General features: G+C 45.0%; 1 protein-coding gene across 1 annotated transcript; it reads left to right on the top strand.

The window, feature by feature from the left end:
* Positions 1-323: 323 nt before the first annotated feature.
* On the top strand, positions 324-9,476 carry CENPA (centromere protein A). The gene is made up of 5 exons (XM_041754306.1): positions 324-557; positions 6,795-6,904; positions 7,415-7,492; positions 7,797-7,948; positions 8,308-9,476. The coding sequence occupies exons 1-4, from the start codon at positions 473-475 to the stop codon at positions 7,929-7,931; spliced, it is 408 nt and encodes a 135-aa protein (XP_041610240.1). The 5' UTR covers positions 324-472; the 3' UTR covers positions 7,932-7,948; positions 8,308-9,476.
* Positions 9,477-16,693: the final 7,217 nt, after the last annotated feature.

Below are 16,693 nucleotides of genomic sequence, written 5' to 3'. Positions count from 1 at the left end.
TTGAGGAACGCGCTCTACAAGCGCACCACCTACATCTTCAGAACAGCGCTTCCTTTTTTCAACCACGAGGCACTGAGGACAACCGTCCGATCCCTCGAAACAGCACGGCCGCAAGCTCCCGCCTCCTTTCACTTCTCCAAGTTCCCATTGGCTGGTTCATACCGCCGTCCGCGACATCCCCGTTCTCTCCTCCAATCGCCGCGCGCGCCGGGCCTCCGGCCTGTGCTCTCATTGGTCCCCCCCGCAGTCGCTCTGCGCCAGGGGCGTTCCAGAAGCAGCCACTGAGAGTTGCCGAATTCGGGTTTTAAAAAACGCCGCGAGTGTAATCGACAGAGCGGGTCCTTGGAACCGAGGCGGCGCCGGGCCCGGCCGAGCAGTCTCCTGGTCCTGGGCTCCCGCAGGACGCCAGCCTCGGTCCCCGGACCCCAAAGGCGGAGAAGGAGCCGCAGGGCCACCACGCCCGGCGCCCGCCATGGGCCCGCGCCGCAAGCCCGAAGTCCCGAAGAGGCGCCCCGCGAGCCCGGCCCCCAGCGCCCCCCGGCGGGGCCCCTCCTTAGGTAACGGGCCGCAGCCGGCCTCCCCGCTCCCTGGCCGTGAGGTGGGCACGGCCGCATCCAGGTGCCCATTCCACGGACCGGAAGACCGAGCTCGCGCGCGGACCCCGGGTCCGAATCTGCCGACTTCCGGCCGGCGCTCCCCTGCTGGCGGGCAAAGCCGTGCGGCCTACAGCACCTGCTCGGGCCCGGCCCAAGTTCCAGGCCCCGCAAGGGCCCCGGGAAAGCTGTTAGAGGAGCAGAAAGGATGGCCCAGGCGGCCTGGCACCTAATACTAAGTCTTACTACTAGTAGCGTTTATCGAGTACTAACCCCTACCAGGCATTGCGTTCCGCTGCTTGGGTGATTTAGCTCAACTTTACATTGTGCCCATTTTTCAGATGAGAAAACTGATGCGCAGGCAGACCAAGTAACTTAAGGTCACACAGCTTGCTCCAGCAGACAGGATTTTTTTTTTAAGTGTTTGTGCTTTCTTTTTTTTTTAAACTGCAGAATTATTGGCAGCTTTTTGTGACAATTTCAAACGGTTCTACTTTCAGAAGTTGCCTTTCCAGGTGTTGGGGTGTGTGTATGTTTCTTCAGTGAGTGGTGGTGTTGGGCCTCAAGTAGAGCGCTCTCACCTTGTTCCCTTCCTGAGGTTATTTATGGGTCCGGAAAGAAGACTAGTTTGTGGTCTTCGGTTTCTACGCTCTGTGGTCTGGCGGATGGGAGGCCCACTCAAGCAAGAATTGTTCTGACAACAACTGCTTTACTTGTCTCCTGCAATGTAGTTAAGAGCAGGGTGGGAAAAAAAAGTGTATTATGGGTTATTTTCTTACCTAAAGATTAATAACCTTTGCATCCAGCCAGCTAGCTTGCTGAATTCTCTTGTTAATTTATTGTTCAATTGCTTCAACTGAAATGGTTAAATAGGCTATTGTCTGCAAATAAGGACTTTCGAATCTTTTTCACTTTTCTATATTTTATTTCTTAGTGTGTTGGATTAGTAAAGCCCTGAGATTAGTATTGAAATAAGAGAAGTGGTTTGGCCACCCTTGGCCCATTTCTTTTCTTTCTTTTTTAATTGTAAACTCCATGCCTAGTGTGGAGCCCAACGTGGAGCTTGAACTCTCAATCCTGAGATCAAGACCTGAACTGAGATCAGGAGTCCCACACTTAACCAACTGAGCCACCCAGGCGACCTCAACCCGTTTCTTTCTTTCTTTTTTTTTTTTTTTTATTTTTTTTAAAGATTTTATTTATTTATTCATAGAGACAGAGAGAGAAAGAGAGGCAGAGACACAAACAGAGGGAGAACCAGGCTCCATTCAGGGAGTGCGACGTCGGACTCCATCCCAGGTCTCCAGGATCACACCCCAGGCTGCAGGCAGTGCTAAACCGCTGCGCCATGGGGGCTGCCCTCCACCCCTGTTTCTAATTTTTTTTTTAACTTTTTTTTTTTTTTTTTTTAATTTACTCATGAGAGAGACACACACAGAGGCAGAGACACAGGCAGAGGGAGAAGCAGGCTCCATGCAAGGAGCCCGGTGTGGGACTCGATCCCGGGTCTCCAGGATCACACCCTGGGCTGCAGGCGGCGCCAAACCGCTGCGCCACCGGGGCTGCCCCCCTGTTTCTAATTTTAACACGAATATTGTTAAGTATGCCATTGCTGTTACTCTTCAATGTAGAAGCATCCTTGTATTCCTGGTTAAATTAAAGATTTTATCTCACATGGACACACTCAGCACTTCCTGGCAGTCCTCCTGCGCTTGTCTGGCAGTCTTGCTTTTCCATTCTCCCCATTGACTATTCCATACCTTTTTCTTCAAATTCCTACAACTCCAGCCTCCCAACTCGCTCTCAGTTGATAATGACCTTGTCATGTGCTTGCTTCACTTAAGGAAGCCCCCAGACTGGATTCCCCTTTTTTTCTCACAGCAGAGACCCCTCGTCTCCCCTTTCTATCAAAAGCCACTCACTCCTACATGGGCTCTTGGTCCTATTTTTCTCTCACCTTCACTGGGCTTTCTGTTGTCCTCTCCACTTGCTCTTGGAATTCAGTTCATGCTCCTTACATACATTGGCATTCCACAAATGTGCTCTGCTCTTTCTGATCAGAGACAAAGAGCAGGGGTGCTTCTTGTCCCCACATCTCTGTCTCTCATACTCCCAATTTCTCTAGTGCCCTTCATAGCTACCTTTTTTTAAATAGCCAGACTTAAGACCACACGTGTGTGTTTCCCCTCTTCCCAGGCTTCCCTGGAGCCTGGGTGAACCTAGTCTGGCTCCCCACAACTACTTCCCCTCCTTCTAGTGCACTCGAAGTACTCTTGTCAAGGTCACCAGCTACTTTAATGTTGCTAAATCCAATAGACCTGTCCATGTCCTTTTCTTGCTCTCAGAAGCATTTGACACAAGGGAGCCACTTCCTGCTAGAAACATTCTATCCCCTTGTCACACACTGCGGTTCCAATCTAGTGTCCTTTACTGCCTGTGCCACCTCCCCGCAACAACTTGACGTTGGACTTCTTGCTGTCTTCCTCCTCCTTTCCTTCTCTGGTTGGTCTCGTCCCTTCCCAGGACTTTGCATACCACTCCTGCATCAACAGTGCTCACATTTGTATCTCTAGCCCAGATTTCTCCTCTGACTCCAGATCCCCCCATACCTAGCTGCCGTTCTACCTGTGGGCTCTGGGGTATGTCAGTGGAGCACGTCTAAAACCACACTTTGGGGGCACCTGGGTGACTCAGTGGTTGAGGGTCAGCCTTCAGCTCAGACTGTGATCCCAGGGTCCTGGGATGGAGTCCCACATTGGGCTCCCAGTAGGGAGCCTGCTTCTCCCTCTGCCTGTGTCTCTGCCTCTCTCTGTGTGTCTCTCATAAATGAATAAATAAAATCTTTTAAAATTTTTAAAAAATAAATAAAACCAAACTTTGGGTTACTCCCTCCAACCTCTTCGTGCCCAGTTTCCCCCACTTCAGTGAATGGCACAGCACACTCTAGTTGTGCAAGCCAGAAACCTGTGAGACATTCTTTTCTCATATCCCCATACACAAGTAGGTCCAGGCAGTTCTGCCTCCAAGTCAAAACCTGAATCACACCACTTGTCAGCTCTACTCCCACCCACCAGTCCCCACCACCAGTATCCTGGCCTGGCTGCTGCTTCACTTCTACTCTTGTCCCTTTCAGTTCTTTCCTCACTCTGCAGCTGGACTCCTTGTTAAAATGTAAGTAGATTGGGGTGCCTGGGGGGCGCAGCCGATTGACTATCTGACTTTTGGTTTCGGCTCAGATCCTGATCCTAAGCTTGTGAGATGGAGCCCCACAACGGGTGGGCTCTGTGCTCAACATGGTGTCTGCCTAAGATTCTCCCTCTCCCTCTGCTCTCTCCCTATTTATTTGAGAGAGAGAGAGAGAACGAGCAGGCGGAGGGACGAGGAGAGGGAGAGGGAGAAGCAGACTCCCTCCTGAGCAAGGAGCCCCACAGGGGGCTCCATCTGAGATAATGACATGAGCCGAAGTCAGATGCTTAACCAACTGAGACACCCAGGAGCCCCAATAAATAAATCTTTAAAAAATAAGTAAATAAAAGGTAAGCAGATCTCCTCTCTGTCTTGCTTAAAACTCTCCCACAGTTTCCCATGACATTGGGATTAAAAATACCAATTCCTTATGTTGACACTGCAAGACCCAACTCTTGAACATCTAACCCCAGTTCTTCCCCATGATCTCTCTGGTTGGTTACATTCATTACTGCTTATTCTGTGGCCTGGGTTTCACATCTCCTACTCCTCTGAGGTTATTTATTACACATGTTTTTCTCAGAGTCACTTTTTTCCCTGTTAACTCCGATTCCTCCAGTGTTGGTCATTTTGTTTATTGAGTTTGGTTCCTTCCTTTCATGGCATTGTCTTTCTCACATTGGGGAGATTGGGTTGTGGTCATCCTTCCATTTTCTGTGACTGCCATGTCTGTCTATTAAAGGCTGCCTCCTAGTGACTGTGGATTGCCGACCAGTGGGGTGGGGAGCATGGCTCCTGAGTGTGGAGCCGCCTCCTTTCTCCTCAATGTCACCAGTCCCCTGGACACTGGCCTGTTTCTCTGGCCCACATTCCCTACCCAGAGATAATGTCTCCAGTGCCAGCTGCGGAGCACAAGCATCTCTGGGTTGCCTCCCTGTCACCTGTTTACTCGTGCAGCTCTTCTAAGAGTCTGTAATTAGTTCACTAATAAATCCCCCACCCCCAATGTGGAATTACTACTTGGTGTGGCTCCTTTTTCCTTGGCTGGACCTTGAGTAACATTTCTGAAATTAATTTTCTTCTTCAAAATGTAAGTTTTCGGGATGCCTGGGCAGCTCAGCAGTTGAGCCTCTCCCTTCGGCCCAGTGCGTGATCCCGGAGTCCCGGGATCGAGTCTCACATCAGGCTCCCTGCATGGAGCCTGCTTCTTCCTCTGCCTCTCTCTCTCATGAATAAATAAATAAAATCTTAAAAAAAAAAAAAACAAAAAAAAGTAAGTTTTCATGTAGTTCTTTTTTTATTCTTTGCTCAGCTTATGAGAGGTTCATTCATTTTTTGGGTCCTTGGTTTTAATTATCCAGCAAGAGAACTATTCTTTGTTTTACTCTCTTTTTCATTAGTTTGGTTTATTATCTTGAATATTTGGTTATCTGCTTTTGGTTTAATTTAATAATTCTCTTCCTGACACTTGAGTTGAATATTTAGGTGTCTTTTAATGCTTTCCTTTTCTAATGGAGAATCAATCTTGAGCCTGTATGTTTTCTTCTAGTACCATTTAGCTATAAGTTTTGAGATGTAGACTTTTGATTCATTTCTAAATAGTCAATATCCATTAAGTTTCCTCTTTGACTTTGTTTTGTATTCTTGTGTTTTTAATCTCAGATCAGAGTTTGGCTTTTTTGACCTATACTTTGGGGAGTATTTTTAAGATTTTTTTTTTCTTTTTTGTTGTTTTTGGAACCAGGCTTTGAGCCAAAGGCTCTGGCTCCATAGCCTGGTGACCCAACACGGGCACCAAGTTATGCACATCTCCTTGGCCACAAATAAGCTCTGGCCAATTGTCTTCACCTCTTTGGGCCTCAGGATAACTGAGACAGGGAACTGTGCTTGAAAACCTCACAGATTCGTTCCAGCTCTTTAAAAAAAAGTTGTTGTCTTTCAAAAAAAAAAAAGAAAAAAAGAAAAAAAAGAAAAGAAAAGAAAGACTTAAACACAAAATAACTGAGTTTCCAATCTAGATGGGAAAGATAGGAGAGATGCCCAAAGTACCGTGGGGCTCAGAGCAGGGAGGTGACCTATCAGTTTGGACGCAATTGAGAATCAGGAAAGCCTTTATGAATCAATTTAGAAGCAATTGGGAATCAGGAAAGTCTTTTTTTTTTTTTTTTTTTTTTTAATCAGGAAAGTCTTAATGAAGAATTGGCATTTAAGATAATACCCTTAAAGGATCATTATTGAAGGTAAGATCCTCAAAGGATGACTCATTCATTCAACCAATATTTATTTAGCAACTCTCTGCTGTTCAACAGTTGCTGAAGATAATGATAGTAAACGATAGACTGAAATCTGCTTTTTTTTTTTTTTATGGTGAAAAAATTTATATTTAGATTTATAGCCGGCTGGACTCAGTTTAGATGATCCCAATTTTGTTGGCAACATCCAAAGCATCATAGTCAGGAGCCAGTCGAACATATGCTTTCTTCTCTCCATCAGGCCTGATCAAGGTGTTGACCTTGGCCACATCAATGTCATAGAGCTTCTTCACAGCCTGTTTGATCTGGTGCTTATTGGCCTTGACATCCACAATGAACACAAGTGTGTTGTTGTCTTCTATTTTCTTTATGGCTGACTCAGTAGTTAAGGGGAACTTGATGATGGCATAGTGATCAAGCTTGTTTCTCCTGGGGGCGCTCTTTCAAGGATATTTGGGCTGCCTTCGGAGACGCAGGGTCTTGGGTCTTCGGAATGTAGGTGAGGTGCGGATCTTCTTTTTTTTGTGACTGTGCACGCCTTTCAGCACCGCTTTCTTAGCTTTCAAAGCCTTTGCTTTGGCTTCGGCTTTGGGAGGGGCAGGGGCTTCCTTCTTCGCCTTCGGCACCATCTTCGTGAAAGGGGTGAAATCTGCTTTTGTGCAACTTAACAGAGACTAGTGATTTGACAGTTTGCCTATCTCAGCCAAGCTGTGAGGCATCTCCCATTGACCACTGTACTTGATGACCCAACTCTTTTGCTCAGGCACTTCTTCCCGTCACCCTGGTTCCCGAAAACATCTGGTTTTGAAGGAGATCCGAAAGCTTCAGAAGAGTACAAACCTGTTGTTAAGGAAGAACCCCTTCAGCCGCCTGGTGAGTTCCACCCGCCCCCATGCTACCTCCTTTCTTTAAATCTCCCAGGTGGTGGGGACCCTGTCATCTCTTGCCCAAAAGGCTAAGGGACCTCTTCTCTAACCAGAGGACTGAGGACTCTCCATCTTTGGAAACCATGAGCCCACCAAGGACACCTTCTGGTTCTTTATGGAATTAATTTCTAAACCCTACCACCTCTGAAACTGTACTCTTTGATTATATAAATAGGAACCATCTCATCCATCCATGCTATTATCCATCTTCCTACCCTAGGAGATTGCCTCCTTCTCTCCCCACCACCAATAGGGGAGACATGCCAATTCCTAAGCTCCAGGGAATGGACATCAGCTACTAGTTAGGTCCTAAGATTAAGGACCACAGAGGTATCACAGAAATGAAGATTCTTGGAGACTCATAGAAAGAGTCGACCTTCCCTTGAATCTCTCTTCTTTTATTGTCCACTCCTCCCCACTCCACTCCCCTTGGCTCCCCATCCCCACTCCTTCACAGGTGAGAGAGATATGTGTTAAATTCACACGCGGTGTGGACTTCTCTTGGCAAGCCCAGGCCCTGTTGGCCCTGCAAGAGGTAAGAAGGGGGCCCAGGTACAGTTGGGTGAGAACGGGGGAAAGGCATTCGGAATTGCACAGGGCTGACAGGCATGCCACACAGGATTCTTGCCTCCTTAGAGAGAGCATCAAGGAACACCCAGGGTGTGGAGGCCGGATCCCTGTTGGGCGGTAGCAGAATTCCCAGGCTCCCCTTCACTCTGTGGGCAGTCTTGCAGACAGTCCCAGAAACCCTCAGGGACTAAGCACCGCGGGCTCTGAGAGAAGAAAGTAGCCCATGCCCCCTCGGGTGTCAGTCCTTGGACTCTTCTCTCTGCCCCCAGGCTGCAGAAGCATTTCTAGTTCATCTCTTTGAGGACGCCTATCTTCTCTCCTTACATGCTGGCCGTGTTACTCTCTTCCCGAAGGATGTACAGCTGGCCAGGAGGATCCGAGGCATTCAGGAAGGGCTTGGCTGAGCCCTGGCCCCATCTCTGTAAGCCTTTCCTGCTCGCCAGAGAGAGCACCCCTGGGGGAAGAAGCACCCAGCTGCCCATCACTGGGATGGGCGTTTATGTGGAGGAATTTCCATCCATGGTCCCTGCTGTCTCACCTTCCCTTTGTTCTCTAGGAAAGGTTTGACTTGGTTTTAGCTTGAATGCTTAGGAGTCTATGGTTCCTGTCCTTTTGTACAATGTTAAATAAAAATATTTATCTATTTACTAACGACCAGACAACACGAACCTGGCAGAGTTCAGCCTCTGTTTTACAAGGACCAGATGACTCGTTTTGATTAAGAGAAGTTTTCTTACTTTTGAAATTGCCTTGATAGTAAATGTGATACCTGACTTGCAGGGATGACGCCAGGGACACTGTCCAGAGCCAGGAACAGACCCGTGGAGCCCAAGGAGGTGCCCGGACTGGCCGTCTCTGAGCAGTGTGCATGTTGCTTGTGTAATTGATTTATTTAAGAAGGAGAAGACTGCATGGCTTTCCTCTGTAACAGAGGTAATACATGAGAAAATCAGCGTCATTCCAGAGAACTGAGTCTCCAAGGTTCACTTCATAATGCAAATTAGTCACATGACTGCAGAATCATTTTGAAGTTATCAGATTTTTGGGGCTATGGGAAAAAAGGATATTGTCTTATTATTCGAGATCTTCCTGTACCATTTAAATTTTTTTACCATATGTATATTTTCTGTAAAATACCAGGGAACAAAACAAAACGCGACCCCTTCTGTCAGCTGCATGGAGGAGCCTGGCACATCCCAGGCACAAATCCCTGTCCCTCTGTTAACCTCATCATGAGTGGTGGCAGCAAGTGATGTGTGGGCCCTGCTTGTCAACACACGTGTAGCTTTTTAAAAACTCAGTTGGGGTTAAAATAGAAAATCTTTAAGTCCTGGTGTTCTGGTTCCTTTGAGTAAATTCCTGTCAAAGTCATTCAGAAATTCTAGCTTGTAGAACTTATTTGTAAATCATAGAAGACGTATCATGATTTATACTTTAGAATTTTTCATTCTGGGGTTTTAGAGTGCCTTTTCAAAGTTTTTACAGGTGTTTTTTAGAACTTCTTTGTGGAGCGATAATAAAAATAAGAATATTTCTTTAATGAAAAAACTGTAAAGCAAAATTACAGTTAGCGCGTATAGAGATACTACATTTTTTTGTGTGTGTTAATGTTGAGTTCTCCATCTGTACGCTGTTTTCCAAGCGGCCACCATTCAAACAAGAGAATGGCGGGGTGTGTTTGGGCTCCCATGGAGTAGAGTGTGAGCAGATAAAAACCTTGCCTCCTGTTCCAACCAAAAGCAGTTAAAGTGTTTTCCAGAGAAACAGAAAGTGCCACTGAAAGACTTTCAGACTTTGCATGTGATGGAAATCACTTCTGACAGTGATACCTCAGGCAACCACATTCTGAGACAAACTGAAAGGAAGGACCAAGTTCTGTTGTTGAATAAATTTTAACCCTTTGGAAAAACCTCTTCCTGTTCCATAACAAGTCCTATTTACACAGACATCAAATAAACTCTATTTACTTTATGAATATATTTAAAGTTCTTGTCAGAGTACTTTAATTAGAAGGTTATAGTCTGTCTTTAGTTGTTTGGGTTTTTTTTTTTTAAGATTTTATTTATTTATTCATGAGAGACACAGAGAGGCAGAGACACAGGCAGAGGGAGAAGCGGGCTCCATGCAGGGAGCCCGACATGGGACTCGATCCCCCGTTTCTAGGATCATACCCTGGGCTGAAGATGGCGCTAAACCATTGAGCCACCCAGGCTACCCTGTGTTTAGTTTTGTTTTTTTTGTTTGTTTTTTTAAAGATGTATTTATTTTTGATAGACATAGAAAGAGAAGCAGAGATACAGGAGGAGGGAGAAGCAGGCTCCATGCCGGGAGCCCAACGCAGAACTCAATCCCGGGACTCCAGGATCGCACCCCGGGCCAAAGGCAGGTGCCAAACCGCTGAGCCACCCAAGGATCCCCTGTTTTTTTTTTTTTTAATTGAAATCTCTGCTCTCTTAAAATTGTACTAACCAGTGGTGCCTGGCTGGCTCAGTCTCTACAGTATGCAACTCGACCTTAGGGTTGTGAGTTCAAGCCCCAGGTTGGGCATGGAGCCTACTTTAAAAAAAAAAAAAAAATTTTTTTTTTAAATAAGTAAATTAAATTGTACTACCCAGGACACATGCAACAGATGTCACGTGTCTGGCAGAATCCACCAACTGGTATTTACAGGGAAGCATGAGAATAAGTAACTCACATCATAATTATGTTCTGTTACAGTTTACTGTAAACTTTGAGTACTTACCTTGTTGGGAATTTTGTGTTTGTTTTTCTGGATGATTCCATCAACATTATTTTTCCATTTGTTCTTTCATTTCTTTTTGTTGTTGTTGTTCTTTTATTTCTGCTTTCACATTTTTAATAGCTAGGAACTCTTAGTTTTGGAATATTTATAATATCCCAGTCAGTGTTTATTGAAAAAAACAGAAACCAGCCTAGATATTTCAATCAAAGAAGAATTTAATGGAAAAGATTGACTAAATAATATTAGGGCTAGAAGAGCAAATGGGAAGAGAAGGTGCTACCCAGAGATTGGGAAGCCTCCAGTGCCCACGGCCCTCACCACAGCTGCTCTGCTGCAAGTGTGGCCTCCGCCAGCACTGCCTTAGAGCCGCACAGTTGCTTCTGAGCAGGAACTTGGAGCCACTGTTCCAACCAGTGTTCCTGAGGCCATCAATGACCCAAGAATGCCCTCGTCCTCTGCTGCTTCTGCTGCCATAGGCCCCACCAGACCACAAAAGACAAATGTCTCCTTTTTCCTCCCATTTTTCAGGCCCCACCAGCATTTTCCACTGGCAGGACCTAACCAGAAGCAGCTGCAGGAGAGTCTGGGAAAACAATTGGCCACCTTCTAACCCCTCATGTTACAGAGATCTCATAGGGCGAGAAAGGAGCTTGGAGCCTAAAGACTCAAGTCCCAGTCTCATTGGATGTAATGCCTTTTTAAGGATGTTTATAATATTTTTTTGTTATGGTTTTTGTTTTTGCCACGGTCTCTGTTTTCCAAGCTGATTTTCTCACGAGGTTTTCCTTTAATGTTTAACAACTCTTACAATGAAAAGTGGCAGACAGGGAAGGTCCTGGGGAGTCTGCACTGATGGGACTTGCCCAGGAGCCTGCTGGGGAGTGGTCGGCTGAGACCTTTGCTGGAGAGGCCCATTCTCAGTCTAGCCAGCTCCCCTGCAGAGAGTCCTCCAGCCTGCTGGGAGGAGACAGGCCTGACTGGGTCTAGTTGCTGGAGAGAGCTGAGGAAATCCATATTTAAAATCTACTCTGCACGGCCGCCTGGGTGGCTCAGTCAGTTAAGTATCTGCCTTCAGCTCAGGTCATTATCCCAGGATCCTGGGATCGAGCCCCGCATCAGGCTCCCTGCTTAGCAAGGAGCCTGCTTCTCCCTCTCCCTCTGCCTACCGCTCCCCCTGTTTGTACTCTCTCTCTTAAGACCTTTTTAAAAATTAAAAAAATAAGATCCACTTATTAGGAAGCATAAACTTCCTTACTCTCCCTGGCTTTGCTCCCCCTCCTCACCCCACACACCCCAGAGTGCAGAGACCCAAGTGTCCAGACTTGTGCTGGGATGGGGAAGAGACTCGAGTGCTACGGAAGGAGCACTGAGGGAGCTGCCGCCTCAACAGTGCAGCTGGTCCTCCGTCCACAGCCGGTGACAGAGGGACTCGAGGCTCCTAGTTGCCTTGGCTTGTGAAGATCTGGCTGCATGGGTCATGGTGCTCCTCCCTTTCCCCACTGCAAGCTGAGGATCCTGCTCTCGTGGGTCTGTGGGATCAGTACCTGTTGTCCATCAGCCTTGGCTTTCAGGACCTCATTACTCTTGGCCCCTCTCCTCATCTCCCCATCCCTGCAAATCCATGTCCAGGCTCTAACTGTAGAGAATTGCAGATTGGCAGCTGTTTTCTTTCTTCACAAGAGAAAGCTGATTCCACTATTTTCTGGGTTCTGTGATTGCTGATGAGAAGTCAGCCGTCAGGCCAACAGTTGCCCCCTTGAAGCTAACATTATTTTTCTGGTAATCTCTCCTTAAAAGATTTTTCTTCATTTTTGGTGTCATACAATGTCATTATGACCTCTCTTATGTGTGGATTTTTGTTTATCTTGCTTTTTACTTATCTTAATGGTATTTATTGGGCTTTCTGAATAGGGAACGATGTCTTTTCATCAATTTTGGAAAGTCCTCAACCATCATCTCTTCAAATAATGCCTCCCGCTATTCTCTCTCCTCTTTCTGGGTTGCTGATTTTCCATCTTACTACCAAATCCTTGATAATGCTTCTTTCCCTCTTCTGTGTTCCATCCTTTTGTCTATCCCTTGCTGCACACCCAATTGTTTCTTCTGCCCTGCCTTGGAATTATTTGATTTTCTTTCAGCTATGTATGATCCACTTTTAAACCTGACCAAGGGGCACCTGGCTGGTTCAGTCAGTTGAGTGTCCAACTCTTGATTTTGGCTCTGGTCATGACCTCAGGGCTGTGAGATGGAGCCCCACATCGGGCTCCATGCTCAGCATGGAGTCTGCTTGAGATTCTCTCTCTCCCTCTGCCCTTCCCCCACATATTGCAACACACACTCTCTCTTACTCTCTCAAATCTTAAAAAAAAAAAAAAAAAAAAAAAACTTGTCTGAATCTTAATTTCAGTTACTGCATTTTGTTGTTTTAGAATTTCTATTTGTTGCCAAAATTGTCATACCACTCTTTTTTTTTTTTTAAAGCTATGCACTCAGTGTGGGGCTCAAACCTACAATCCCAAGATTAAGAGTTGCTGGCTCTACCGACTGAGCTAGCCAGGCACCCCTGTCATGTCACTTTTTATAGTTCCCAGTTTCCTGCTGAAAATGTTGAGCTTGGTTGTTAAATCTTTTAGCATAGTAAGCACAGTACTTTGCAGGCTGTGTCTGATAAGTCTTATATTTAGAGTCCCTGTGGATCTGTTTCTATTCATGTTTTCTGTTGATTCACACTCCTCGGTTTCTTTCTCTTTGGTGCTTGATTACGTTTGATAGTATGCCTGACACATCCATGCGAGGAAATAACTTGAATAGAATGATATCTTTCTCTAGAGAGCGTTGTTGTTGTTGTTGTTGTTGTTGTTGTTGTTGTTTCTACCAGGTGCCTGGAGGCACTAAACATTTAGAACCAACTTAATTCAACTTCAGAGCTTGAGATTTTCTGAGCCACCCAGATGATTCAAAGCCAAGGTCTGCCTCAGGTCTGAATTTCCTCTCATTCACCTTATTCCTAAGGTACAGCCAATTCGCTTATCCTGCTTACCTTGGAGGCCTTGTACTTCAACCTTTTTCTCTCTACTACAAGGCTGCCAAAAACATGGCTTATTTCTTGACTACTACTTCAGGACTGGCAAACTCCCAAGAGAAAATGTTAGGTTGAATCTGCTGTTAAGCTCATCTCTAGGGGGCAGCTCTGGTGGCTCAGCGGTTTAGCGCCGCTTTCAGCCCAGGGCATGATCCTGGAGACCTGGGATCAGGTCCCATGTTGGGCTCCCTGAATGGAGCCTGCTTCTTCCTCTGCCTGTGTCTCTGCCTCTCTCTCTCTGTGTCCCTCATGAATAAATAAATAAAATATTAAAATAAAATAAAATAAATAAAGCTCAGGTGCTTGTGTGGCTGAGTGGTTAAGCATCTGCCTTTGGCCCAGGGCATGATCCTGGAGTCCTGGGATCGAGCCCCACATTGGGCTCCCTGCGTGGAGCCTGCTTCTCCCTCTGCCTATGTCTCTGCCTCTCTTTCTGTGTCTTTCATGAATAAATAAGTAAAATATTTAAAAAAAAATAATTTTAAAGAGCTCATCTCTAGATGTCCATCCTTTCTTTGATCTTGGATCAGTAATTACTAATAAGCAATCACTATCTTGTTAGCATTTTAATACTTTTCGGGAAAAAATATATATATATTTGTCCAGCTTTTTCAGTTGTCTTCAGTAGGACAGCGGTCCAAATGACCACTGACATAAAGACGGACAGACCAATGGAATAGAATAAAAAGCCCAGAAATAAACCCTTGCATATATGGCCAAATGGTTGACAGTAGGGGAAAGACAGTCACTTTGACAAATATTACTGGAAAAACTGAATATTCCCATGCAAAGAAATTAAGTTGGACCTTTACCTCACACTATGTAGAAAAGTCAACTCAAAATGGACCAAACACCTAAATGTAATAGCAACAATTATAAAATTCTTAGAAGAAAATATAGGATTAAAAAAAAGATTTAAAAAAAAAAGAAAACATAAGATAAAACCTTCACAACATAGGATTTTGCAGTGATTTCTTGAATATGACATCAAAGGCACAGGCAACAAAAGAAAAAAATAGACAAATTAGACTTCATGAAAATTCACAACTTTTGTGCATCCAAGGGCCCTATCAACAGAGCAAAAGGCAACTTCCAGAAAGAGAAAATATTTGCAAAGCATAATTGATAATGGATTAATAGCAGAACATATAGGGAACTAAAACTCAAAAACAACAAAATAAACAACTTATTCAAAAAAGGGTAAAAGACTTGAATAGACATTTCTCCAAAGGAGATACTACAAATTGCCAATAAGCCCATGAAAAGATGCTCTATGTCACTAATTATTAGGAATGTGCCAACGAAAACCACAATGAGATACTACCTCACGTCTGTTAGCACGGCTATTAGTAAAACAAAACAAAAGCAGAAAATAGGGATGCCTGGGTAGCTCAGTGGTTAAGCGCCTGCCTTTGGCCTAGGGCATGACCCTGGAGTCCCGGGATCAAGTCCCACATCTGGCTCCCTTCATGGAGCCTGCTTCTCTGCCTATGTTTCTGCCTCTCTCTCTCCCTGTCTCTCATGAATAAATCTTAAAAAAAAAAAAAAAAAAAAAAAAGCAGAAAATAACAAGCATTAGTTAGATGCGGAGAAATCGGAACACTTGTTCACTACTGGTGGGAAGGCAAAATGGTGGAAAACAGTATAGTGGCTCCTAGAAAGATTAAAAATAGATTTACCATATGATCCAGCAATACCCAAAAGAATTGAAACCAAGACCCCATAGAGATTTGTACACCCACATTCATTGCAGCACTATTCACGGTAACTAAAATGTGAAGCAACTTGTGTCCATTAACAGATGAATGGATAAGTAAAATGTGGCATATACATACAATGTAATATTATCCAGCCTTAAAAGGGAAGGAAGTTCCCACATGCTTATGGATGGAACTTGAGGATACCACACTCAACAAAATAAGCCAGTCACAATGAGACAAATACCCTACGATTCCACTTATATGAAGTACTTAGAACACTCAAAAACATAAAGTCAAAAGTAGAATGGTGATTGGCAGGGGCTTAAGGCTTGGGGGAGAATGGAAGGGGAGTTAAAATTTAATGGGTACAAGTTTACATTTTGTAAGAGGAAAAGAGATCTGGAGGTGGATAGTGGTGATGGTTGCACAACAATCTGAATATACTTAATAACACTGAGCTGTACACTTTAAAATTATTAAAATAGTAAATTTTATGCTATGTGTATCTTACCACAATAAAAAAAAAAAGTTTTTTAATATCTATGAACCAGTTTATATTGTAAACATGAACCCAGAGTCTCCATCCAGCAGAGGGCGCCAGGCACCGGAGGAGACCCGCTGCTGACCGATGAGGCTGTGTGGCTTACCTGGGCAAACGCCAATTGTGAGCTGTCTGCAGCGGTGGGATAATGCTTCAGGGATGCCAGCAGAATGCCACCCCATTGGCATGGTGCTAAGCTGGAGGCAGTCACAGGTGACAAAGAGACCACGTTTGCCACTCTTCACCAAAAGAGCTAGGTAATAACTGTGCCCTGGAAGCTCTAACTTCAGTAAATGCAGAATTTTAGAATCTTCATAATTGGACCCTAGAAGCCACCCCGCACAGCCTTTCTCTTAAAAATCAGAAACTGAACCACAGAGAGAAGAAAGGCTTTTCTTCACTCACAGAGCTGGCTGGTAAGCAACGCTGCCCTGAGCTCCAGGAGAGCAGAAACTGTGTCATCCTTGTCTCCATGTCCCCATTTCTTTTTTTTTTTTTTTTTTAAGATTTTTTATTTATTCATCACACACACACACACACACACACACACACATACACAGGCAGAGACACAGGCAGAGGGAGAAGCAGGGTCCACGCAGGGAGCCCAATGTAGGACTCGATTCAGGGTCTCCAGGATCATGCCCTGGGCTGAAGGCGGTGCTAAACGCTGAGCCACCCAGGCTGCCCCATGTCCCCATTTCTGAGCCCAGTTCTCAGCTCAGAATAACTACTTACCGAGTGAACAAATGAATGAGTGGGTGAAGGAATAAATTGTGACTGGACTCCATAGTATACTACCCATGTTAGAGATTTTGAGGTACTACATGTTCAGTCATCTGTCAGCCTCTGGAAACTTCTTCAAAGTCCAAGAGGTTTAAACTAGGCAGATTCTTCTTGGGTGCCCGGCTGGCTCAGTTGTTGGAGCATACAACTCTTGTTCTCAGGATTCTGAGTTCGCCCCCCATGTTGGGTGTAAAAATTACATTAAAAAATAAAATCCTTTTTTTTTAAAGTAAACTAGGCAGCTTTGCTTCTAAATTATAATTATAATATCTAGAACCCAAAGTAACCAAGAGGGCACTGAAGAGATGGGTGTAGAC

This window comes from Vulpes lagopus, chromosome 5, assembly GCF_018345385.1.
Source record: "Vulpes lagopus strain Blue_001 chromosome 5, ASM1834538v1, whole genome shotgun sequence".
NCBI classification, from domain to species: Eukaryota; Metazoa; Chordata; class Mammalia; order Carnivora; family Canidae; genus Vulpes; species Vulpes lagopus.
Note: the sequence above shows the minus strand (reverse complement) of the source record. Positions and strands in the feature narration are given on the sequence as shown.

Excerpts from the sequence above, each read along its gene's own strand:
- CENPA (XM_041754306.1), top strand. The coding sequence starts at position 473 with ATGGGCCCGCGCCGCAAGCCCGAAGTCCCGAAGAGGCGCCCCGCGAGC. Across the intron at positions 558-6,794 it reads CCGGCGGGGCCCCTCCTTAG|GCACTTCTTCCCGTCACCCT; the intron begins GTAACGGGCCGC and ends TCTTTTGCTCAG. Across the intron at positions 7,493-7,796 it reads CCCTGTTGGCCCTGCAAGAG|GCTGCAGAAGCATTTCTAGT; the intron begins GTAAGAAGGGGG and ends CTCTGCCCCCAG.